The following is a 27,672-nucleotide window of genomic DNA, read 5'->3' on the forward strand; positions in this document are numbered from 1 at the left end:
TCTCTTACCTAGAAGGCTACAGTTGGTCTTCAGAACCTCTCTACTACTTTTCCCTAGGTCATTGACACCTATAGAAACAAGGTCAAGCAGTTAGGTACCCTGTTCCTGCTGGTTTTTAAGATGGCTGTAATTAGATCAGATGCAAGAATGATGTTAGTGCAGAATTGTCAACATTATTGCAATTTTAAAAATTATTTTGCAGTTGCTCTTGACAGAAGATTCTGCCTCACACACAATTCAGTGTCTGTCCAAATGCTTCTACCACTTCTGTTTCAAAGATATTTCTAACTCTGTACAGACTGTATGGCATAAAGTATTTCAGTGAGAAAACCTTTTACATCACTCTGTAGCAGCCAAGCTCAAATCTTTGTGTGTATGCCAAAGGAAACCTTTGATTGCCAGTACTCTCTCACGTCGCACCCTTCCCCCCAATTTAACTTGTTTTTATCAAACCCTATAATATAGCCTGAGCAAAACCAGGTTTTAGACTCAGACAAGGTGTAGACTACTCTGCTCTGGTTTCACATCCCTTCAGATGTGTCAAAAGAGCATTTTAACTTTAGGCTGTCAAATCATACATATTTTACTGTAAGGGAAACAAAACTGCTGAAGAAAAAAGTCTTACACAATGATATAGAAGTAGTTGATGCTGACTTTTTTTTAAAAAAAGACCAGCACAAGGTTAAAAAAATTCTCAGAAGCATACATTTTGAATATGCACTCAAATGTTTAAATATAAAATATATACACTTTGAGTATCTGTCTTAATTGCACTTCTACTTTTCAATCTTGCTAGTTAACTCAAAACACACAGTATATTATGAATCTTTTGTTCTTCTAAGAAACTAACACAGATTTTTTCCTGTAAAATTTATTTACAAAATTTACCAGTCTTTTGCATTGGTATTTATATACAAAATCTAACACATAATAAAATATATCCATAACCATATAAAACAATCTAAAATTAGTTCTGCAATATGTTGGAATAGAATATTTGACTTCTTGATGCAGTCTTTCAGAAATTCAGAGACCTTGAAGTTTGCTGAAAATATTAAAAGCAATATTTAATTTTATAACATATATAATTATTTCTTGAAACCAGTTCACTTACTGTTATGCTCTGATACTTGAAAGATTTAACGAAGTCATCTATTTAAACAGAAAATACCCCACTAAAAGGCAGTAAATCTATCTTCTGCTCAAAGTTGTATGAACATTTCTATTATAGTTTCCCTTATTTTTTAAGGGTTTATACTAGCCATTTAAAAAAAACTGGACAGACACTTATTAAACTGAATCACAGACCTCTATTGAATACAAGAAAAAATAATATTTTTCACATTTCTCATATGCATCTTTTGTAACTGATTCAAACTGAAGGAGACCTCATTGCAACAGTATACCTAGCATACGTAGCTTTCTATTTCCAGGCCATTGTGATTGGCCTTTTTTCCAGTCACTGTCACATCCTAATGTCAGGACCAGATGAAGTTTACATGTGTAAAATACTGGAAATATAAATAGTTAAACTAACCCATAGCAGCTTATTGACTAGATCATGATCCCAAACATGTCTGAGAAAATTGCACTGGGATTCAATTAGCTCCAGTTGCAACCAAAAAAACCCCCAACTATATTAGAAACATACTGTTACAGCAAAAAAGGAACGTGCATGGAAAAAAAGGCAAACGTTTTCTAGTATCAAGACACAATACAGTAGCACCACTACAAGTTAATTACTTTCAGTATTGCAGTTGGGCTTGAGGTGCTGAAAAACATAAAAAAATATCGTATTTTTGGATTTTTATATTTATAATCACCCTAATTTTTACTACAATTTGTAAATTTGTTTTTTAATTTAGGGATTCAGAACTCTTAATACACATGTATAAAATAAAGTATAAATAAAAAAGTGTGTGTTGGCTATTGGAATTTGTGTCCAAGATACTGGTTAAGATATTGTTGCATTTAATAAAATAAATAAGCAAATACAAATTCCTATTCCACTATGTTAGTGGAAAATGGCCATTTCCTTCTCTGGGATTTGTGTACATCATTCCCATTAACTTTAATGGGAGCTGCACATTTGTTTCTGAAGGCAAAATCTGACCTTTGCTTTGCTGTCCCCAAGTACACTATGTGTGCGTACAGATAGACCCCTGGAGGGTAACCAGCGATGTTCTTACTAAAATACATCCTCATCTATATAATTAAATACTCCTGTTCATCCTGAGAAGAAAGCAAGTAGGAAACGGTTATGTTCATCATTTGATAACAACATCAGATCCTGAAGCTATTTACCTGTCCTCTACTGTTTTATTGGAGGGATAGTACACCTTGAATGAAAATCCACTTCTTGGAAAAGAGCCCTATAATGAAAAATATACCAAACTCGTGTCAACAGAGATGTCATGTTATTGTGCAAAGAACAAAGTATAACTGCTTTCTTTTTGCCTGTTAACCATACAATAGTTTCCTGCTATATTTGGCCTACTAAGAATACTTAAAATAATTTCATTGAATACATTCAATTTTAAAGACATCTTATATAAGTCTCTGCTTATTGGTGATGTAGTGTTCTTATTTTGGTAAAGCATAAAGAAAATCTTACAGGATTTATGCAAAGGCAGTCAGTATTAGTAACAGTGAAGGGATCATATTTATCTGCAGTGACCATTAGATCCGGCACAGGGTACACTCTCAAGGTGTAATCATATGCCCAAAATACAGGGCTAACATAAAGTGGAAGTGGAGTCAGATGTCCTTGTGATAATATAGTCTTTACAAACTGCAAGACAAAAAGAAAATAATCAAAATGAAATGTTCAATCAACCAAAATTCATGTTTGCCATAAATAGTTACCAATTCTCCATGTTGAAAGCAACTTTCTACTTAGAGATACATGAGAACTCTAAGCATTTCTCCTCTCATTTATTAACCAATTACACTTGCAGTAAAGCACGTGTTTGTGAAAAGAGCATCTGCTGCTGTTTATGTCTCCCTTGAAGTCCTAATCCTGTCTGTGCCACAATTCCCTAACAACTAATTGTGAGGTCTCAGTTGCAATCTCAAGTAATGAACAGTAGGATCAATGGAACATTTACATATAGTCAAATCAGAATTATTCCATGGATCATACTGTGTTTGAAGGACTACCAACCTGCTACACTGTTAACAGAAGTGTTACATACATGTGACTCCATGGTTCCATTAATATTAGAGAAGGCCTGACCATGCCATAAAGTCAATATGATGGCAAGGTTTTCCCCTCCCATTAACTTGCTTTACTGATGTAGACCGAAATGACAAAGGGGCACCATGGTCCACCACGATGCAGCTCCCAGAGGGAAAAATGCCATGGAGTCATGCAGAAAGCATCCTTGTTGATATTATAGGAGGGAGAAAAGTGTTCTTGTCATGAATGTAGAAAGTAAACATTTGTGGCGTGCGCACACACACCAAAAGAAGATTTGTAGATGTATGTCTTGACATAAAAAGGCTCCACTGTTGTGTGGGGTGGTGAGGAAGGGAAGCCTCAGAGACAACAGGTACCCAGTTGTGTAAGTCTTACGTACCACAAACAGAAGAGCTATATAAACTCAGCCACCATTCTGACCTGTGGAATATCAAGGCACAACAAGATACATTGTGCTAAACCTTTCATTAAGCAGTCAGAATTTTTGGCACAATGGTTATTATTGGCAACATACACACCAAGGACTCTGTTTGCTAGAAAGTTCCAAACTCGTGCATATACACAAATGTACCCCAACAGTGGGATCCAAATTGATGAGGACTCAAAGAACTCTGGATGCTGTCAGTTTGTGTTAGAGCTTCAGTTATTTTACTGTAGAGATTACTTCTGAAGTAATAACATTATATGCACGGAACTCTTTTTACAATACTGTCCTCAGTCAAACATTTTGACTATTATGAGGTTTTATTATACTGAAGTAAGTGTTAGGGAACGAAAAGGTATATAAATCTTGTATTAAACAGAGCAAATTCAAGGAGATTTTAACAAGAAATGTTGGGCATATTCTTAACTTACATGGTTAGGAATGTCCAAGCTGCTGCTAGGAAAGCGAACGCAGTTTCTGCACATTTTATTTACTAAATCTTCACGAAAGATGATGATTTCTTGTGTGCAGTATTGAACTCTGAATAGAACATATGGAATGAAATTTTAATTTGCCTGGCATTGAAATGAAGTTTATGAAAGACTAGAAAAATATTTATGTCAATTTCTTCCCTATTGTTTACATCTACACAAATTAAAGATAAATTGCAATTAAAGCCACTGTCTCCAAATCCTGATATCACCACCTCCCTTCTTTCCAGATATAGAAAAGTCAACACTTTCCATTTGAGCAGTCTTTGCTTATTATTTCTGTATTGAATTTTTAGGTGGGGGAAGAATAGAAGATTGCATACTATATACAGATATTAATTTAAAAAGATATATAAACTTCATTTAATTTGAGGAATAATAAGTAGAAAAGGTTACAAGGTAAAATGTACCTTTTATTGCTAATGTTTAAAACTTTAATTTCCCTCTAATATATTTATTGTAGCTATCACACATTTTAAGAATGTTACTTGTACACAAACTGGTCACTCACTAAAACAATATGAAAAATAGCAATAAGTGTTTTGCATTCTCTGGTTACTATGAAAGTCACATTTTACCTGCAAGGATTTGTAGTGAAAACTGAAAATGGCACCTGCTGTCTGAATTCACTAGTGATGTTTTCAGCTAGTGGTGGCCTACAACAAAGAGCAACATGTTGCAGATTTGTACGCTCTTTAGCAACACTGTACTAGAAAGTTCTTAAAATTAGAATAATTGTAGCAAACTTGCCTAGGTAAAATAGAACCAGGACCAGGATCTTCAGGACCAGGAACAAACACAAATCGACTGCTATAAACAATTAATGCATAACTTATGTTTAATATAATTGCAATGATCTAAATATAGGCTACATATTATGAATCAAACTACAAAAAAAACGTAAGTAATGTTACTCTATAGGTACCCATTCTGGTGACCAGCTCCAGTTACTTGACAGCTGTTACTACAAATTCAGAGCATCAGAAGATGGAGAGGATGAGCCTGACTATCCTTGCCTTTCCCTTCAAACCCATGTGGTAGTAGTAGTAGTATTTCTTTGTATTACCATAACACTGAGGAACCTGAGTCACAGACCAGGACTCCATTGTGCTAGGTGCTGTACCAACACAAAACAAAATGAATCCCTGCTCAAAGAGCTTACATCGAAGTATAAGACAAGAGACAACAGATTAACAGACAAGTGAGCACAAGGAAGCAATGAGACAATACTAGTCAGCATGATTGGCAGTGGTATTAGCAAAGCAGTGGCCTAACCACTGTCAGGTTTTTGAAGGCATCACAGCAAAAGAAAGTTTTAAGGAGGCTTTTGTAGGAGGGTCAGCCCTATAGCCACAGAAGAAGGCTTTGAAAAACCAGAGAAACAGGACCACAGTGGGAGCGCAGAGAGATTATTTACAGGAGCTCCCCTTCTACTCGTTTGCTCCGACCTAAAGTAATGGCTGCAGAAAACTGTTTGGGGGAGGGGAGGCAAAGAAGTGCATCCGCATCAAGCCACTATTTTAGATGACGTTTTCTGGGGCTTGCACGGCTTGAAGGCCTGCAGTTGCTTCCAGCACCGCGAGATCTTTCATTTGAATTTATAAATATCCAACTTAGGCCCTGATCTTGCAGCAAGCTTTGCATGTGCAGACCCGCTGCCCCCTCACAACCAGGTGCCAGGCAGGCAGATGTTCACCTACATGGCGCCCCTGCAAGATCAGAGGCTAAAACTAGTACACATGAAAAAACTCCCAGAGATAGAGAATTGGTCTAACCTTTGTTCAACATACAGAAGCTCACATTACACAGCTATCACAGGCTGGCTTCAAACCATACACACCTCCCAAAATAATAATATGGCTTTGTTTCAACACTCTGACATGGTATTGTGAACACCTACGCAATCATAGCCGGCCCACAGTAATTAATGAAGTAAGTAAAAGTCATTAGCATAACTATTCAGTTAACTTTTTTACATAATAAACAATCTTACCATTATGTAGCATTTTGATATATACCTTTTATGAATGCTGGGGTATTCACATATTATGTCTGCAAGAGCCTTGAGGGAACCTGAAGTCAGAAAAAATGCATTTAAAGATTTCTTACGACACTGTCTAAATAGTAAAATTATACTTAATGAACTATCCATTTATTTTAATATGTGAAAAATCCCGTCTCTCCTAAAACAAAACATTTAATAGAAGTGAAAATATATATTTTTATCAATATTTGTTGCCCATTTTAATGCACAATAAATAGCCGACTACAAAGACTTTCATACCTTTTAGGGACTGAATTTGATTTTTTCCATATGGTGCAGATGAAAAATTTCCACAAAAGAAAAAGCAAGTTGGAGGCACAGAGGAGTAACCTGGGAAAGATACATGAACATTACACCCTGTATTACTTTGTACTTTAGTACAATAGAATCATAAATTAGGGTTGGGAGGGACCTCAGGAGGTCCTCTAGACCAACCCCCTGCTTCAAGCAGTACCAACCTCAATTAAATCACCCCAGCCAGAGCTTTGTCAAGCCGGGCCTTAAAAATTTCTAAAGACGGAGATTCCACCACCTCCCTAGGTAACCCATTCCAGTGCTTCAGCACCCTCCTAATGAAAAAGTTTTTCCTAATATCCAACCTAGAACACTCCCCTCCCTTCCCCCCATGCAACTTGAGACCATGGCTTCTTATTCTGTCATCTGCCACCACTGAGAACAGTCTAGTTCCATCCTCCCTGGAACCCCCCTTCAGGTAGTTGAAGGCCACTATCAAACCCCCCCCCCCCCCCCTTCTCTTCTGCAAACTAAATAAGTGCAGTATTCTTCACTGATGAACAGTTCACCCTCCAGTCTGTTTCATTAGGTTTAGGAGCTGGGATGGTGCTTCCAGCTTCATCACTGTTAAAGTGGCCAAGCAATTACTTTAAGGCAGGAATTTAGGAGATGGCTTATTTATTATTTATTTTAAACTATTTAGAGGGCAACAAGACAGATGCACCATCTCATTTACAGGGAATCCTCCATTATCTGCAGCAACAACAATAGGGTCTACTCCAGCTCCAGACTTCAGTAGGAGTGCCAATAGTTAGTATTTGCACATACAAACAAACAATCAAATGAGCGCACCAGATTTATTAAAAAATAAATACAATGTAATTTTAAAAATACCTATTTTCTCTTTACAATAGTAAAAGGGCAGATATCTTTACAGCATCTGTAGTGTGTGTGTATGTTCCAAAGTTTGTGTGCATGCGCACACACCTTTCTCTCCAGTAAAAGGTGATTCCAACACACTGCAATGTACTTAGTTATTTTTCTTTAGATTGTTAGCTAGAAGTACCAATCTAAAGAGTCTAAGAGTCTCTGACAAACATTTTAAACACGTCACAAAAAGAAACAGCAATCTGATAACATACTATTAAGCAATCCCACAGTAAAAAATAAACCAAATTCCCAATAAAAACAAACAAGAACAAGTACTGAGGCTTTCGTACAAGTCTCTGATTTACATCCTAATTTTTTTTTAATTATTCTGTTCCAGACTCAAGTTTGTTCCACTGGCTTAAAATTCAATTGATAAATGAAGCATTTAACAGATGGTTTTATGCCAAAAAAATTAAACTCCTAACCAACGTCTCTTCTCTGGTATTTCTCCAATATTATTTTATGTTTTTAAAAAGTGTGCCATAATTATTCTTATCTATAAATAAAATTCTTATTTGACCTAATTTTTGAAACAATAAATCTATTACAAACATCCTAAGTGTATAACTCAGTATGATATTTCACTGACCAAGATCCTTTTATTACTTTATTATACACAATCTTAGGTCAGTTCAAGTCATTTCTTGTCAACATTTGTCAGAATAATTTATTGGTTTCCATAATGTCTGATACTAGGAGAGAGTATAATTAGTCTTCAATTTTCCATAAATTAACAGTAATTTCCAATCTATGATTTTTTACACCTCTGACCATTTGCATTCTATCCAAGGCAGAGAGTACATGTGTTCCAAAAGTATTTTGGAACACAGACAGGCAACTAATGGAACACTCAGATGTTTGTGGTCCAAGAGCTGTCAACATTACTAAAGTAATGATGGGGGGAAGAAAAACAATACATATTTTAACAATAAATCATAGCATGTTCTTACTGCTAAAACCAGCAAGGGTTCAAGAGGGAGTATTAGATGACAATAAAATAAAAGGTTTCTTTAAAAAAAAAAAAAGTCCAGGAAGAAATTTCACAAACAAGGCAACCATTCTTGCCGAATTACATAAGATAGCTACAATCCAAAACAATAATGTTATAAAATGAGAGAGATATGAGCTCACTTTTTGCAAAACAAAATGTAAATCAATTTTAAAAACTGTTAGAAAGGGATCCAAAGAAGAAAAAATAATACAAGCCATGAATCAGAGCGGCAACCACTTAAATAAAGATTGATTTGTAGGTTTGGCTATGTTCTACACAAAATAAGATATGGGGCCCCCATCGAGCTCTCTCTAAATGTAAGGCTATTCAGTCATGTGTTCATGCTGACAGTGGCATATGGCTAGTGACTATTATGCTGCTGCTCCAGCTTTTTTCAGCATCTGCTTAAAAGTGACAGATTATTTTTAATATCACAAGGATATCACTGAGGAAAGCTACAAGTCCTTTTTTGGCAAAAAGAGCCTATTTAAAATCATAAAGCATAAACCCAAACCAAACTGCTTAAACATTCTTCAACATAAGGATCAGATAAAAAGGCAAACAACACTGAAACAACACCTACCTGAAAACATAGTATGAAGCTTTTCTAATACTTCTACTTGGTCCAGCCAAACATCAGAAACAAAAACAAACATGGCATCTTCATTTTCATCCTCCAGTTGTTTCAGTTTTGCAGAAGCTTTTACTGAAGTTGAAGAAGGCCCTCCAAAAAAGTTTATGTTCCCATAATATGCCCTACACAATTACAATATTTTGTCATTTTTTCAGCTTTATTTATTTTAACATGTTTACTGCAGTAGCACTTAAGGGCCACTCAAGAGTGGGACCCCACTGTGCTAGGCATGGTACAGAATAGTAGATGGTCCCTGCCCTGAAGAGCTTACAATCTAAATATATTTATTTTGGGTGAGTGTGTACCTTAGAAGGGGATCAGCTAAACGGAAAGAAAAGGGAAGGTGAGAAGAGGATAAGGTGCAGATGTTGCATGAAGCTGAGGTGAAGAGACTGAAGGAGATGTAGGGAGAGTGGGAGGGTCAGAGCAAAGAGCTAAACTGTAGAAAGTTCTTTCAATGTCCAGAGGTCTAAAAGGTCCCTACTTTGGCTACTTCCACCCCTGCCAACTAGTGTCTCTGGCTGGCTCCTCTCTGCAGTCCACATGGGGGGCACCACCTAGGACCTAGTGCCCCCCAGAGTAGGGGGTGTCTCTACCCTTCATGGTTCTGGATTCAGAGGACTGCTGGGGAAAGGAGTGGCCCCAACTAGTTGCCATTTTACCTTCCCTCCTCCAGTGCAGCAGTCCCTGCTTTGGCTGGTTCTGCCTCTATTTGCTGGAGTTTCTGTCTGGAGTCTCTGGTTAACTCCTTTTTCTTCTCAAATCATTTCTGGCTAAGACCCATTTTTTTCATTAATATGAACTTCTATTGTGAAAAAGCTTTGTTAATTTAAAGTTAATGATGACATTCAGTATCTATATTTTTGAGGGGGAAGTGGAAGAGGGGTGAAGGGAGAAATGGCAGTCATCCAGACATTAAGCATGGGCTCAAGTGAGGCTGTCCTGGGTTCTCCCTCATTCATCCTCAGAGCAATCCTTGCATCCCATTTCCTGATTTCCACGCAGTAGTTTCTCAGTCTCTATCTATCTAACAAGGGCTTATATCATAATCAATATTAATGCACATAAGACCTGATCCAAAGCATGTTAACCACTGGGACTCTTTCCATTTACACAATGGGGTTTGTGTCTGTTTGAGCCTGATCAGCAAGACGAAAAATCATTGCAACATTTTTAAGAAAGGAAAGCACATCTTGATGTTCTACAAACAAACAATAATAGTACTTTGAAAGGTATAACAAAATATGTGAAGTCAGAATGAAGTCATTAAAAATCATTTTTATACCTAGTGGTAGCAGAAGGCTCAGTGGGTGGAAATCCAAAAGCATTCACGTGGAATACTTGATCCTCATACCAGCCTAGGAAGTTTAACCCCCACCCCACAGAAATACATTTTAGTAAACTGAACATATCTTTAACACTGTATTTTATACTAACATTGTTCCAATTTTACAAAAAGCAAAACCAAAAAAAAAAGAAAAGAAAACATTATAGCAATACTTCCACCCTTTCTTATTTATTTTCCATTTAGTTTATTACAAAACCTTTAAAGCATGATGTATTACCATAAAATAAGAAATTACTGATATTATGTAGATTATGTTATGATATTATGTATGTCAGGTTTATTTATATTTTATAAAATAAAATGCTATGAATAAGAAAAATTGTCCACTTGAACTCATGCCAATATAGACATCAAAACCCCAATTCTGCACTTAGGCACATGCTCCAATTTACTATTGTGTGTAGTCCCATCAAAGTGTTTGCAGGATCAGGGCCTTACTAACAAGATGCAATATTTTTCAGATTGCAAAATGCCTTATTTGCCTTATTAAATAATTTTCTAGTCCCATGCTGACATTGCCACCATTCTCTTTCCCTAGTTTAATTCATTGTTTTCGTCATGCGCAATGTATCCACACACACTGAACACCCAATCCTGAGAGGTGCTGAGCACCCTTGGGGTCCTACTGACTTCACCGGAAACAAAGTTCTCAGAACCTCTCAGGGTAGAACCCCATAAGACAATGATGGGCTGTGAAAGATCCAAGGCAAGAGTTTCAATCACCCACTCAGTTCAGACAACCTCATTAGCATAAATACTGATATAAATCACGTGCTTCTTTAACCACTTCAAGAGGGTATATTGTTATCGCAATGGTCCAAAGAAGAGAGATAACATTTTAAAAGTTAGCAAAAAAAATTCTGCTTTACCTTCTGCCAAAACAAAACATGATTCAGTATATAAGCCACTGTGGAACTGGTGCAAAGCTGTTAAGGACAATGTTCTTGTTAGATGGGGATAATGAAAGAAATTCCTTTAATTTTAATTCTTTAACCAAAATCTATTCTACAGGTGGCGAAGTAAGGTTGGTTGGTGGCAGTGTAAATACATTATATGCTGAATGAGTAAGATGATCAACCTGGTAACCGGCTGGATGGGAAGCATGTGAACAGGAACACACCCCCTCCAGACAGGTCTCCAAGAAGCAGAATACTAACTCCACTGCAACAAGCCTAACCCCATTGCAACAAACCCTTTTGAAGTTTTTTTTAGTTGAGGCAACTCAGTTATTTACATGGAAAAAAAAGGTAGGATAGCAGCTGTGTATGTATGGAACTGCAGTTGTGTATGTGTACTTTTAAAATGTAATCGTTTGCCTTTTTAAAATGTGAAATGATACAGTTCTACAGCAATTTTTCTGAAAACCTCTTAAATCATTAAGCCATATAGAAAGGATATTGCTTTACTAAGGTCTAGCTGAACAACTCCTGTAGGATCTTCCAAGAAAAATTTCCCCTAAAAAGAAGTAAAAAATAAATAAATAAATAAAAAGTATATCTATACAATGTATACTTCTAAATCAATGGAGATTATCTTGCTTCTCTCTGGAGTGTGATAGCACAGAGTCCTCACTACTGTCAGAGACCCACTTGACCCAAAAATCAGAGCTGATAACAGGGTAAAAGCATCTCATTTCCCCATCTCCAGCAAGTGATGCATGTGGCTGCATACTGGGGAAGACATTATGGGAAAATGGATTAATCCCTTTTTCCTACATTTGTTAGGTACCCACTTATCCTTAACCACTGGTAAGAGCATTTCATGACTCCAATGGCAAATCACCCTTTGCTGGAATGACAAAAGAAATCTCACACAAACTCCCAAACGGATTACTCAGGCATGACAAGGGCCTAGTGGTGGCTTTTTCATAGCAAAAACAAAGATGTTCATTGTGCTAATCCATGCCAAACAAACCAATTTCCAAAAACAACCCTCAACCTGACCACCTCTAATTTTAGCCAACAACTTACATCAGTGATAGAACCAGACAAACATTCGGTACACTGTGCATATTTTGCCACTGACTTAAATGGGAGCAGGATCAGGCCATAATTGAGTTATTTAAGCCATATAATTTTTAAAAATATGGTATTGGTAAAACAAGACAACTCAAAGGCCCCCACAATAAAATGTATCTTACCTCTTTTAGCTGTGTTATCATCCCGAGAACAATCACTTCCCCAACTTTAGCTGTATTGCCCAACAGAGTTTCTATTGTTTTAAGCTGGAAACAAAGTGAATTAGGTGAGATTTAAATTACTTAAGAACAGATGTATGGAAGGTGTAAGCAAGGTAAGTACTGCACAGTACATGCTATAGTTTATATACATCAGTTATAATATGTTCAGATTTACTGGAAACTTGAGGATACATTTCCGAGTGTCATATGCACCAGAGTTTAGAAAGAAGAGAGTTGTGAATAAATGGCTGCTAGCTTAAAGAATTGTTCAATTTTAGAACAAATTAAAGTTTAATTTACAAATGGATTAAAATTAAATTTAGAGCCAAATTTTACCCTGGAATACATTGTGTCAATGGTAACAAATTGCTACTAGCAACATACATTTATCAGCAGAATCCACAAGTAATTTGGTAACACCAGTCGCTTTTAGTTAAGAGTCATGGTTAGAAGGGCTCAAGACAACACTTGGGTCTCCAGAATTCTGGAAAATGTGACATAGCAGATACCAAAAGTCTTGTGCAACAAAGGTGTAGTCTGTATCACTACTGAGAAAATGTTTTTTGTTGGGTCACAGAGTGGCATTATACTCTAATCAGAAGAAGCAACCTTCTTACAACGTCAGCGTAAACGTTATGCATGCTCCTGGTGACAGAGAGGAGACATAGCAGTTAAGAAAGTAAAATCCCTCTTAATTCTATACTGGCATATAAGTCCAACTCAATTTAGATCAGTGTATTATGCTCTGTAAAAGCCTTTTCGGTACAGGTTCTGGATGGGGAGAAAAAGGAAGGGTCAAGACAGTGGATAACTGAAAGGCTACAATTTGGTATCTGAAGTTTATTGGCAGTAGGCTGGGACTGGAGCAGAGCAGGCTTAAGTGATGACTTTATTAGCTCTAAATTTGTGAATTTAGTGTTATGGAAGTGAAGGATGGGAAAAAAAATCTCAAGCATAAGGGAGGCAGAGTGTGGGAAGGTGCTCGGCCAATGCACTCAGCCAAACCTCTTTTCTTCCAGTTAAAAGCTGTTTTTGAGAAGCCTGATAGTCATGCTGAATTGTGCCAAATAGGAGGATTTTGTGATATAGACAGATGAAGACAATAGCAAGTATCTCACATTCACTGGTTACACAAGTCAGGATTAACACTTGGGTATCAAGTGCGGAAATATTAATGCACTTAACCACATTGAGCATAGACTTCGCCACCACCCCCAAAAAATATTAATACTTTTACCTGGAATTTACTCCTGCTGTCATCAGGATGAGCACCAATTGCTGAAGGAGTAAACAACTCGTGTCTATGAGTCCTCTACAGAAACCAAGATTAATGTGATCGGGTTAAAAATTACCACCACCAAAAAAACCCAAAAAACACAAATCACAATCACACACACTATATATAAAATGCTATTTTTAAATTCTCTTATTCAGTTTTAGCCAACCTCTTTTGATTTGGAAAGCAAAATAATTTCGTGAACAAAAATTTACTTCCAAATAATCAACCATTAATAAGACCAGGCATAAAACAGAAGATTGAGAGGTAACTTTTTGAAGTCATGTAAGATTGTCTTGGGGGGAGGGGGGATTGCGTGCCAGTCAGGGACCCATTTTCCAAAGTGCATGTAGTAAAGAGGCAGTCCCTGCCCTAAAGAATTTACAATCTAAAAAGTTAAGCTTCTGCATTCATCTTTGAACAACTGGGGCCTGTTTACTCTGCATTAATCTTTGAGCAACCGGGGGCTACGTTTACCAGGCAATGCTTTAAAAGCAAATGGCAAAGAGAATGAAGAAAAGTTATCAGCTTTACAATGGTGTTTCTTTTAATGGCTTTTATGCACCCACTAGCATGGCACTTGAACACCTGACCCAACAATAAATGCAACAAATAAAACTGAACCCCAACCAACAACTCAAACAGCTCCAACCCCATACCATCCCAGCATAGCACAAGCAATAACCCAACAATGGTCCATAGACTAATAAATCACTGACCAAAACAAAATGTGACTTCTACCTCTATTTTAAGAGTTAGAAAAAAAATAACCAGTCTTGTGGAGAACCAAAAAGAGTGAGTTCCATAGGCAAAGCTCACCCTATTTAAAACACCCTGCCTCCAGCTGTCAGGAATGCACAGCTAAAACTCTCAGAAGTGCCTCAGTTTATCACAGATACCATGATATTGCATAGGAAAAGAGGCAGCATCCATGGTAGTCGTCATATTCCACATGACCTGGAACTTCACAGATCAGAACCAACATCTTGAATTGCATCTAGTACAGTTCATGGAACTCAGGGATAATGTGCTCACATCAACAAATTCTACTAATCAGGCAAACGGCTGCATATGCACCAACTAAAGCTTCCAAGTGGTCTTCTAGGGTAGCTATCAATAAAGCATATTGCATAAATCCAACCAGGCTGTGGCAAAAGCATGGATGGCTGTGGGAAGATCTCCATTCAAAGGAAATAAGCCAGAGATCGGAACAGTACATTTAGTTTATTCAGTCATTTTTTAATCTACAATCTTTGCAAACCAGAATGCCTCAAATAAAGAAAGCATGGGTTTTTTTTTGATCTTTCAACTTGCCAGAGCCCAGCTTGCACTATACTGATGACATCACACTTAGTGAATCATGGAGCCATTTCAAGAAAATTCAAGAGACACACACATTCCGCTTTCACAAAAATAAATTAAAAAAAAAAAAATTTAGTTGTTTCCAGTTTTCAATGGTTTCTATTAAAAAAGACAAAGAAACCTTTGGTGCATGCCACTAGTTTGCAACGTTTTTATTGTAACTGTAGGGTACACAGTACAATCATCAATAGAAAAGCCTTTCCAAACCTGTGCAATACACATTTACTAAGAACTAAATTACATCTCCATCTCTCATCCTAACCCCCTCTCCGCCATCTCCATCTCTAGCAGTTTCCATCATGCATATGATGTTGCCAGCGCAGCACAGACTGCAGCATCACTTGAAGCAGGAGCTAGTGATCCAGTTTCAGTGGACCTTAAATTTTAAGGCTAAGATAGAAGCTGTCTGGTACATTCAGCATATAGTTCAAAAGTTGATGTGTGATTCTTAATGATGTTCACAGATCACCTTTCAAACATAACAGATAACAGATACCAATACCCCTCAGAATCCACAATGCCACATAATTCCAAAGGACAGTCAATTCAACCTGTTACATATCCTAATTTTATATTAAGATTACAACTGTGGTTCACACTAGCTACTCAATGTATTACTGTACATATATGTCTGTCTCAGAGCATACGATGATAGCGTTTTATTCTTGCCTTTCATTAAACAAACCAACACCTTTTTCTCTCACCTGCTGCAAAATGGTGTAGCGTTCACGAAATAACTCTGCTTTATCCCTAGCAGTTCCAAATAAATTTGGTGCAGGATGGTTGGTCATTGATAGACTGGAAGAAAATTAAAGTTTTTAAGAAAACAAAGACCCAATGATATTTTAATCTAAATCTTTATGTTAGTAGAAAGCTACAAAATCTTCAATACTATTGCATGTTTTATTTGTTCAGAGACAGAGTTTTCTGCTAGGGATCCCTTGCATTTATATAAACTGACGATTTTCCCCCTTTAACATCAGTACCTCTGTGTCACATCTTTCTAGCTGAGCAGCACTGAACAGAACTCTTTCTTAAAACGAACAAAGATATTATCCTTGTTCTGGCTTAGCACCACATCGTCACAGAACTCCCAGCACCTGCTAACCTTGGAAGCTATAGAGTGGGATTCAGAATTAAACCTCTACAGCAACCATGCAGAATGCTTGTGATAGGCCAGCAGGATCACAAACTAAAGTTAAGAAAGGATTATACTGTAAATGAAAATAGATGTAAATTCCTTCACACAAATCAGTTAGCTATGAAATAGATTTCTATGTGCTGCACCATAAGCAACTGGTCTATAGATTTACTACAAAATAGACAAATAGGAAAATAAACCACACACTTTGTGAGGCATGAATGCCATCTCCTCTAAGGAGATGGATTAAGTGCTATACTTCTTCTGTCCCTCATCAAATACCATATAATAAAGTGTTCAAACCAAAAAAATGACAGACAAATACATACAACTTAGAGTCAATATCATCACCAGCAGTACTGCATATATTGTACCAATAATCACAGGACAAAGATTACTTATTTTGACTCCATGCCATTAAAAGAGAAAGACTTGACCAATGGCCCAGTTGTAAACATATTTACCTGCCAGCATTCACCATGACCCTTAAAACAGACTAACCTAATGAGTTAAATTAATGTTGAATAGACGACGTAAACTCTATTTAACAAAAAACCCTCTCTCTTTCGCTCTCTCTCTCTCCAAATCAGTTTCCTAAAGGCAGTGTGTCCTCAACATACTCACTCTTGAGTCACCTATGATCCATCTTGATACCACCACACAATCCAAGAGTGAAAGTTTGCAGATGGCAATTTTAACCATACAATAATGAAGGCTTGGATATAAGGAAAATTAGCAATATTAGAAAAATACCAGCTGAGACTTAAGAAATGGAGACTTACGGTAGAAACTTCTTCCTTTCTGAATTATAAACATAATGTGGAACATCAAAGGCCCCGATAATATTGAAAATGTGTTCTCTGAAACCACAATACATATAAAGCTTTATTTGAGAAAAGAACTGTTTCAAGGAAACAGCTAACTTCAGTGCTCCACTGAAACCTCACTTTGAGTAAAAGAATGTTAACACACACTGCTTCTGTTAACTCTTTCAGTCTTTTCTCTTCCAGTCCCATCACCCCACCTCTGGCCACCGTATCAGCATCTTATTTACAGAAAGGATTTTTCTTTTTAAACATTCTCTATAGAAATTAAAAAGAAAATAAATTGTGTCGTCTTCTCTCTGTTTCATTAACAAAAATTGCCTAATTTTTCAAACAGAATTTGCAAAGGTTATTTATTGATATGTACTGGTACCTAGTTTGCAAATAAAACAGCTTTGGTATGATCAAGATCATAATCTTTAAAAAGTGGCTACTGTGTATGCATGCTACTTTTCATACCATTTCACGGAAGGGTTATATGTTTTGAATTGATTAATTGATGGAAGGGAATCAACAATCTAGTTTTTAATTCTCTGATAATAATTTTATCAACTCTGAAGCTGGTACAATTACAATGTTGACTTTAAGGTCAGAACTTATTGAAACTTACAGGCAGAAAACATCCATGACTGTCTAAGGAAGACAATGCCTTAATTATGGAACTTGGCTTTCTGATGGATGCTCTGTCTTTGATTTTATCATAACAGATTTCAAGAGATTCAGGGAGAACCTGTGGTCCACAGAGTCCTATTGACTTCAGAGGGGCTCTGCACTAGGATCTACCCATGCAGATTTCTCTTCAGGATTGAGATTTAACTATGTGAGAGTAAGAATGTGTAATAAACTACTTATGTTGTTATGGTTCTAAAAAATTGGCAAGAGAGAAAGTATTCCAAGTCAAATGGGGATAAACCCCTATATCTGGAACTCTAGGGTTGCACCACCTTATTGACTTTCTTAATCATTTATCTGCTTTAATCAGTTTGTATTACAACCCCAATAAACACAAATAAATTTATATACACATATACATGTGTCACACAAACACAATACTCTCAACAGCTCCAACAATGGGTCACAGTTTTCAAAATTCAGTAACAATCTATTAAAAGCAAAACTGAGTAGAAAAAAGCATCATGAAATCTTTCAAGAACAAAAGATATCTTAAGAAATGCAGAAAAATAATAAGATTTTGATCAGTAATAAGGGACAAGAGAAAGATTAACAGAAAATGCACAAAAATAAAGTTCATTCTCGAAAATGTTTCTATTTTTGTTGGTGAATATTCAATATATCATGTGTAACACATAGCAAGTGCATTTTAATTTCAGAATGTTAGAATTATATAACAAGCCCTAAAGCTCTATACTTCAGAAGAAAATTTCCTAAGAAAGAATATTACTCAGTTTTAAATGAAATATCAGAAGACAAAAAACACAGAGCAATTACTATATGATTAGCATTGCAAAAAAGTCTGACATTTATTTCCCAAGAAGAAATAAGTGATTGTACACTATCTAATCATACATTTCAAATAAAAATAAAATTAGATCACCATACATAGTTTCATCTAATGACTGGCTACATTCCTGGACTGCAGCTTCCACTGTGGCCCGTTCAATCATATTAGATGACACTGAAAAGAAAACTTCATAAGATTAAAACTACAGCCTATGGAAAATGACAAATATCAAATTATATATGTTTAAAATATTTTGCAGAAATGGTTCAATATCCTCACTCAAAGTGTCTCAAACATTCTTTACAAATCACTATATTTTCAGTAAGTTACATACAGTACCCTAAATTTTCTATGGCAAATTTCTAAATGCAGATCATTAAATACACTTACCAGAAAGCTACATCTCTACACAAATCTTCATACTGTATCTGTAGTTAATTCACTTAGAATTTAGAACAAGACTATTATCATTTGTCCCTATAAACCAGCGGTTCTCAACCCTTTTTTTCCCAAGTACCGCTTGACCTGACTGTACCTGGCCCGAGTGGAACTCGGTAAATAAGCGGGGAGAACACTTTCGGCGGCAGCAGGGTTGCGTGGAGGGATCAATGCCCTCCGCCGAAACCCTGCCGCCGTTTGACCGTTTTCGGTGGCAGGGGGGTGGGACTTTCGGCGGCAGTGAGCTTTCTCGGTGGCGGCGGTGGGAGGGGGGGGATGCAGCGGCAGCGGGGGGGGGGGGGGATGTGGCGGCGGAATCAGCGGCAGGGTACGCCTCGCGTACCACCGGTTGAGAACCGCTGCTATAAACCTACCAAAATAGCTTACAAATGTATTAGACAGAAGCTTCATGTACTGCAGGTTCATTGTCCAGAATCTTCTTATATGGGTTTACATAATTATTCAAATAGGTTAACGCAATCTTGGTGTTGAACAAACTGTAGTCTTCATTGTGTTCAACTGAGAATTCAATTTCAAAAATATCTATCACTAATGATAGTGCTGTCACTTTAAGAGTGCTACCTCCTTGCAGGAAAAAGTGCAAAGTTTTGCTGAGTCCCAAAGGAAGCACAAAATCCCTGATGGATTTATTTTTCAGAGAGCAAGAGTCCTTGAGACTACTTAAAGATTTAAAAGTTGTATTTTCAATTGCACAGCTACATGTACACATGCACGCAAATACACATACACAGGCAATGTTCAAACGTGAAGAAAATTTAAAGTTAAGTTTTCATACTTTACAATTTATACACTTTTTGTTTTAAATACAAGAAGGAAGCCAAGACCTGGCATTAAAGAATTTCACTGCTACTGGGACAGTCAAGAAAAATAGGGCTGCCAGACTTATGAAGTGACAAAATTACATTGGCTTTTGATATGATAAACCTTAATATTTAGCAAAATAAGAAGTCAATAGTAAATATATGTAACTTGCATCTATGTTCAAACAGATTGACTAGAACAAACACCTTAGTGAATTAACTGTCAGTAGATTTTTCTTTTTACAGATAACATTATAAAAGCATAATAAAGATTAATTTAGAGGTTTTAGAAAAGAATAGTTACTTACAAGGCTGTTTTTCAACTGCATCAATAATGTTTTCTATTACATCTTCAAGCTCCAATTCATTGACTGACTGAAGAGCTTCGGTAAGATATTTATTAGCTTCACTAATTGGAGTAAAAATAAGTTAGCTAAGATAAATTAATATTGAGTAAGTAATACATATGCTTTAAATGCACTGTTATAATATTGGCACATGCGCACAAAATTGTTATAAGGTTTGTGGTTATTAGCAAGAAAGAACACAGAAATAAATTATCATTACTCCATTTAAATCAAAGATGCTCTGAAATTAAAAGCCTCAAGAATAGAAAAATTAAATATGAAGCAGCAGGCCTTGGTGATCTCAACAAATCCTCAGGGCATGATGCTCGCAGTACAATCCAATGTCCTACCCTGCTATGTAGGCTTTTAAGGGGAAGATTACAGAAAGTCTGATCTGTCCTAGAGATATCATCATCTTTGGGAAGACTCTATTATCTTGACACAGTGGAATTATGATGTTCTGATTATCATCCATGGAGACATTAAAAATAAAAGAGAAAAGATAGCCATAAAAAAGGGACAGGAAGAAAGGAGAGAGAAACACAGGGAACAATTCTCCTTTCTCTTTGACCAGAAGCTCATATTATTATACTCAAAATATCACCTTCTCACTCCCACAGTTCTGGAGTTCCCACTGATCTGAAGGAAGTATTGAAAAGGAATGATAGAAGCTCTCATTTTTTGTTTTTGTTTTTTTTTTTGTAAGAAAAGGACAATCAGAGTAGTTCTAAGATATGACAATGTATCTATGGACAGGGCTGTCAGATTCCTCACACTGCCAGTATAACTATTAATTTGCCATAGAAAGGAAAAAAATCAATTTAAGAGACTATATTTTAAAACGTTATATATAATTCTACTTAAAGTAAGATTTTTCTTCTGTAGTCCTTCCCTAAACCTCAAACTAAAGGCTAGTATTCAAATAAAAACAATTCCAACATCCACTCAATGTGCAATGGCAGTCAAAAAAGCTAACAACGTTGGGAATCGTTAGGAAAGGGATAGATAATAAGACAGAAAATATCATATTGCCTTTTTATAAATCCATCATATACCCACATCTTGAATACTGTGTGCAGATCTGGTCGCCCCATCTCAAACAAGATATATTAGAATTGGAAAAGGTACAGAAAAGGGCAACAAAAATTATTAGGGGTATGGAACAGTTTCCATACGAGGAGAGATTAATAAAACTGGGACTTTTCAGCTTGCAAAAGAGACAACTAAGGGTGATATGATAGGGGTCTATAAAATCATGACTGGTGTGGAAAAAGTATAAATAAGGAAGTGTCATTTACTCCTTCTCATAACACAAGAACTAGGGGTCACTAAATGAAATTAATAGGCAACAGGTTTAAAACCATACAACACACAGTCAACCTGTGGAATTTCTTGCCAGAGGACATTGTGAAGACCAAGACTATAACAGGGTTAAAAAAAGAGCTAGATAAGTTCATGGAGGATAGGTCCATCAACACATATCAGCCGGGATGGGCAGGGATGCAAAACCACGCTCTGAAGCATCCCTAGCCTCTGTTTGCCAGAAGCTGAAAAATATTAGGTACATCCTTGACTTTATGCACTGTGAACTCCATGAGACTACTCATAGCATACAAACAAAGCATATCTCTAAGGGCTTGTCTACACTTACCTCGAAGATTCGGCAGCAGTTGACCGGAGTTACACAAGCTATGCAAAAAAATTGCATAACTCCCGTCAACTTCTCTGCTTCTGTTCTGCGCGCCGTCTTCACTGCACTGCGCCGATGGGAACCGCATCCCCATCGATGCAGCACTACGCCAATTGAGAAGGTGGTCTTAATATGTCAATTTCTGGATCGACTGAGCGGGTCTTCACTTCATGGACTGCTCAGTCGATCCAGAGAAGTCGATCTGATGGGGGTGCCTCCCTCAGTGTACACATAGACTTAGTCTTTGCAGGGCCTAACTATTTGAGATTTAAACCACAGCTTACAATAATACTTTTTACACACATGTAAAGGGAGATAATATCATAAATCTCATGCACAAAGTTTATGATCAACACTAATTGTTGCATGAATCTACCCCTATTCTCAAGGCTTTTATTTAGTAAGACACCAGTGAGTTCTCTGTTGTTTCTGTTTACAATACTTCTAAGTGCAAGAGAAATGAAAGCCTGCCAGCTGGGTTGCAGGAACAGAAGTGACACCAGATATTATAACGCTCCTACATCCCAACCCAGGGGAGACAGACAGGGGGACTATTAATTACATACAGAAGACAGTATTTAAATGACAAAGGATTCCTTCCACCACTAGCAGGGAGAGTTTTACTTCTGTTCCCGTGTAACCCCAAGAGGGGAAGTAAAGCCCAGTTTCACTGATTTCAGTGGAGGTCAGGAGCCGACATACCTGTGCGGATCTGGCCCTAAACCCATGAGACCAGTACCAGGTACTCTCATTATTGAGCAGAGGAGCCATTACACGTTAAACTGACAGCGCAGGGCTGCTCTCGCTACCCTGGGGTGAAGTGTTTTCCATCTCCCCCGACTCTTCGATGGGCCCCTCACCGTGGACTCGGAGCAGGTCTATGTTTTTGAGGCTCAGTCTCTCCCCCTGGCGATGGAGGAGGGCGGGCACTGGCGGGCCGGACACTCCCCACCTGGGGCTGCCGGAGAGGAAAGGACGGGATCCCCCCCCCCCGGCAAGGGAAGGGGGCGCTGCATGTCCCCCCCGGTTCCCTCAGGGGACTACCGGAGCCGTGCGACACTTCCACTCTCTGCGCCGCGCCGAGCCCCAGCCCGGCTGCGGCAGGGAGGGGGGAAGCAGGCCCCGAGCCCCCAGCGGGCCGGCTACTCACGCTCGGAGCAGCAAGCCGTGCATCTTGAAAGCGGACCCCACTTTGCTCCTCAGCTTCTCCGCAGCCATCTCGAACGGTTCGCGCCACCGGCCGACGGCCCCGCCCCTTCCTCTGAGGCGGAGCAGCGGGGGGGCGGGGCTTGCAACAACAAACGCTCCTATTGGTTTAGGCGAGTGGGTGTCCGCTGAGAGAGGTGGGCGGGGCCGGGGCCCCTCATTGGTTAGCTGGGATGGGTGGGCAGGGCAGTGGTGGTAGGGAGGGTAACGCGGAAGAGCAGCGTCCCCTGCCAATCAGCATCTTTGTTACAAGCGCCTCCCTTCCAAGCTGCATTCTGCAGCTTGGTAACCTGGGGTGCTGAAAGGTTTTGTCAATCTCTAGGACCGTTCTGTACATGCTATTGTTTGTTTGCCTCATTCATTTCCTCTTCTGTACCGGCAACCAGACAAATCATGTACAAACCCTCAATTTTCAGGCTGTTTTCTGCAAGTAGCAAACTCTCTGCCCCTCTCTAGATGTTAGTTTGGGGATTTCCTTTGAAAACTTTAGGTCTATATTGCTTTTCCTTTCATGTAGACCCCAATCTTTTGCTATGTTCAGTGATGTAAGTAGCACATGCAGAGAAGGGAACATGGATGAAAAGAAATGCAACAGGATACGCTGTGTCATTGGTATAGCATAATCAGTGCTCCCAGCTCTCCATAGAATCATAGATTAGGATTTGAAGGGACTTTAAGAGATCATCTAGAGCAGATCCAACTGTGACACTGATCTATGAAATGTGTGGATTAAATTAAAAATAGAAGACAACAAAAACTTGAAAATTAAAGAAAGGAGAAAATTAAAATGACATGTAATTAGTTTAAAGAAAATTTATAACATTTCCTGTGATTTTAGTTTCATGAGTAGCATTACTAATGACTCTTTAAAATATGGTGCCATTGGTTTGAAGACACAAGCCCTATCTATATATTTATACTACTTCCATTATATCCAAGTACCTTATCATAGGTGCTGGGCTCAGCCCCAGGAGTAGACTGTAAAATTTCCAAGTGCTTGAAATTATTCTCACTAGATCTTGTGCACTTGGGAATTGTACTATCTCATGGGGGTTGTCTATATTACAAAATGTTATTTGCAAGGCTATAAATATCATGCTTCAGGGTTTAAATCAATCTCTAATAAGGATTAGGACAAAACCATCATGGGGTACAGATTAGCTCATATCTGTCCTCTGTGGGGTTTCTTGCACTTTCCTCCTAAAGCATTTGATATGGGCTACTGCCAGAGAGAAAACAACAATGGATGAGACTGATTGAGTCTGACCCAACACAACAGTTCCTTTGTTCCTACTGTGTTTGACCACCAATGGATGACATGTGGCTGACCACAAGTTAGCAGTCAGTCAGCACAGACTAGGACAAATCGTGGTCAGCATAACCTTTTCTAAGTGGGTCATTCATTATAATGTTCAAGCACAATACAATTTTGCAGTATAGACAAGTCCCTGGTGCACATGCCCCTAGTGCATCTATGTTTGGGGAAGGACCCCAGACCCCTTGTTCAGTTTCTGGGTCTGGATGTTGGGTGCCCGAGGTCCTGTTGCATTGGGGCACCCATAAAACAGGTGCCCCTCAGCTTGATGGGCCAGAGCAAGAGCATGAGACAGTTCTTCCTGTGTTCAAAGGGGGAGCAAACCAGCAGGGAGGGGGCCCCGCACCTTCTACACGAGGTGCCAGTGCAAACGACACCCACTTTGATCTGCTAACACCAGTGAGCGACCGACAGGAGTGAAGGGAGGGGTCTGAGCCAGGGCGCCGGGTCCCCGGCCTGGCCCCGATCCCCCTCACTGCCCTGATCCCGCAGCCCCTCCTTTTCCCCCCACGTGAGCGCTCCGCAGTTGCCTGATTTGGGGGGCGGGGGAGAGAGGAGGCGCCGCTGAGCTGCTCCTCCCGTGACTCCCCACAGTTTGGACCCTCTCCGCTTCCCGTCCGCCTGAGGGTGACCGAGCGGCGGAGGGCAGGTGGTGCGCCAGAAGGTGGTGGCGGGACACAGGCTGGTTGCGGCAAGAGCCGCCTCTCTCCCCCTTTCGTAAGATGGCGGCGGGTCCTCCTCCTCCTCCTCCTCAGCAGTTCTGCGTGGCCGAGGAGCGGAGCGGCCACTGCGCCGTGGTGGATGGGAACTTTCTCTATGTGTGGGGGGGATACGTGGTAAGCAGGGAGGAGGCGGAGTGGGGCCCCGGCGGTGGTGGAGGGGGGACGGGCTTTGCTGCTATACGGCAGGGCCGACACCTTGTGCATTTGTGCCACACCAGGTCGCTCTGGATTGGGCGCCCGGGCTGGCTCCTCCGAGTCCCTCCGTACAGACTCACTAGCCCCAGAGAGGACGAGGAGGAGCCACCCCCTGCGGGTAACGTAACCCGTCACCGTGTCCCTCGAGGGCTGCTGCCTGCAACCGCCACACCGAGCTGAGGGAGGAGGGAGGGGCGGGCGGCGTCTTGTTTACGTCCTCAACTCGGTCGCTGATTGGTTGGGCGGGACATGCCGCGCGGAAGAGAGCGGGTGTTTCAAATCTCAGCTGTCGAACTCTCGTGCTGCTGCGCTCGATGGCCAACGGCCATAACGGCCGCCTCGCGGAGTGAGGTGAAGATGAAGACACTGGGGGCGCTTCCTCCGCAAGGGGCTGGTGCTTGGTTCCTCTGTGGAGGCCCAGGCTAGGAGATGAGCATGGGAATTTCACTCCTAAATACAGATATCCTTCCCATCTGGTCCAGTGGGGTGTCCTGATACAGATCATCTGCTGTCCCGTTCACGCTTCCATCTGCTCTAGTGGGGTGTCCTGATAAAGATTATACCCCTCCTGCTGCCCAATTCACATTTCCCATCTGCTGCTGGGGGGAGTGATGTTTTCAATAAAACACACACCCACACACCTGTCTGGCTCCCTTCCTGTTTCCCATCTGCTCAGGGAAGAGTTCCTTAGCAAAAACACCTCCATTTGCACCCCTGTGCCATCCGTCCAGTCCACATTTGACAGTTGCTTTGAGAGGGGATCCTAGAGATTCCTCTTATGTCCACCTGTCCCCCAGCCACCTGTTCTGTCACCGGTACCTAATGTGATTGTTCACTAGGTATGGAAGGTGTGACACAAATAAACCACTCTGAACCTGACACTTTAATACACCGGACTGATAGGGTGTTAATTGTCATGAGAACAGTGGCAGCTAACAGGAGTTTCCGAGGGTGTAGCTGTGGACTCTGTGCTTGGAGGTAGCAGAACCTGATGAGTGGTGCATTTGATCTGGTTATGGGTTCTTTGATTGTTTGTTTTCGGTGTAGGGGCTGCACAGCTGGGCCCCAGGTCCCTGAGTAAGCAGCTGAAACAGATTTGTTTGTTGGTGACTTGGTAAAAGCCATGAGGGGTTAATTGCTCCCTGGGAGCGAGGGGCAGTGTTAAGCTGAGCTAAGTAGGGAGACATGGTATAAAAAGTTACTGGGTAGGCAAATTCAAGAGCCCTGAATAGAGCATCTTAACAGGAGCCTTTCAGAGGTAGTTGAGAAAAGGATTGTGGGAGGTTTTCCTTCCAGATTTAGTTCTATATGCAATTTCAAGATAGTCAGCAATAAACAGTGATGGTGACCTGCAATGGATATGCAATGTTTTCTCTGCTCTCTGAAGCCAGAAGGGACTTTCTGTGCATGAAATGCAAATAGGTGGCTGTGCTGCAGGATTGGAGAGGCAAATAGAGATAGTACTGAGAAGCTGTGGCATTCCTAGAAAGTCAGATTCAAGAAACATCTGTACCTCAGATTCAAGGATGAACAGAGCTGGCCACCAAGGAGTCAGAGAGAAAGGTAGTCAGAGAGGCGGCCTGGTAGTTTGTAACCACTAGAAGCAAGAGGTCATGGCAGCATCCTACCTGGCTAGAGTTAGAGAAGAATGGTTTGGTTGTGGCCACCATAGAGAAGAGGACTAAGAAGAATTCCAAACAGCAAGACATTTCCAATCAATACCAGGTCCTCAGTGTGGAAACAAAATACAGCTGGTCTACGAAAATAGAGAGATGTAGGGGACACCCTTCTTGATGACAGCTCAACCCAACCTGTAAGAAAATCAAGCTTTCTCATAAAGAGTTATATAGCTGTCCAAGGAAGACATATGATCCTTGTGGGGGATTCAGTGCTCAGAAGAACTGAAAGACCGTTCTGCAAGGGGCAGGTGGACATCAGGATGGTGTGCTGTCTTCCCAGAACCAAGACATGAGACAATACTCCATGACTGCATAGGCTTTAGAAGTTGGAAAGGATCCGTTGGTGATGGTTCACATTGGCATTAATGATACTATATTTCAGATAGTATATAATTTCATGGAATTTGGAAGAGTGCTGCCCAAGAATGTCCAGGTAAACTTCTCTGAAATCCTTCCTGTCCCATGAACAAAGGAAGACAGAAGATTCTAGAAATGAACTGCTAGCTAGATACATGGTGCAGGGTTTTTATTTTCCCTTCTGTGGAAAAAGGGGGTTGTATAGTTTGGAAGCCCTCTATCTCAGCAGAAGGAGGACCAATTTTCTCAGGGACAGGCTGGCTAGAGTAGGCAGGAGGGATTTAAACTAATAACAAATGGGTAAAAAGAGGGAAGATATAAGCACTCACAAAATGCAGATGTTGAGAACAAAATTAATCAAGG

General features: G+C 39.5%; 2 protein-coding genes across 2 annotated transcripts in view; one reads left to right on the forward strand and one right to left on the reverse strand.

Moving 5' to 3' along the window:
* Positions 1-658: 658 nt before the first annotated feature.
* On the reverse strand, positions 659-23,087 carry POLE2 (DNA polymerase epsilon 2, accessory subunit). The gene is made up of 19 exons (XM_067554731.1): positions 22,986-23,087; positions 20,107-20,207; positions 18,638-18,713; positions 17,036-17,113; positions 15,817-15,910; positions 13,712-13,786; positions 12,436-12,519; positions 11,694-11,750; positions 11,165-11,213; positions 10,233-10,305; positions 8,897-9,069; positions 6,399-6,488; positions 6,133-6,187; positions 4,865-4,924; positions 4,693-4,770; positions 4,055-4,163; positions 2,615-2,791; positions 2,305-2,372; positions 659-1,045 (listed from the first exon to the last, which is right to left on the reverse strand). Exons 1-19 carry the CDS (start codon positions 23,051-23,053, stop codon positions 1,027-1,029), a joined length of 1,584 nt encoding a protein of 527 aa, XP_067410832.1. The 5' UTR covers positions 23,054-23,087; the 3' UTR covers positions 659-1,026.
* A 1,796-nt stretch (positions 23,088-24,883) lies between these two features.
* KLHDC1 (kelch domain containing 1) overlaps positions 24,884-27,672 on the forward strand; it is a 60,347-nt gene continuing 57,558 nt past the window's right edge. The window contains exon 1 of the mRNA XM_067554730.1: positions 24,884-25,192. Within this exon, the coding sequence (XP_067410831.1) occupies positions 25,079-25,192 (114 nt within the window). The 5' untranslated portion in view covers positions 24,884-25,078. The remainder of the gene's footprint in view (positions 25,193-27,672) is intronic.

This window comes from Emydura macquarii, unplaced genomic scaffold (genome assembly GCF_026122565.2).
Source record: "Emydura macquarii macquarii isolate MOO-44397 ecotype Brisbane River unplaced genomic scaffold, CSIRO-AGI_Emac_v2 contig_1551, whole genome shotgun sequence".
NCBI lineage: Eukaryota > Metazoa > Chordata > Testudines > Chelidae > Emydura > Emydura macquarii.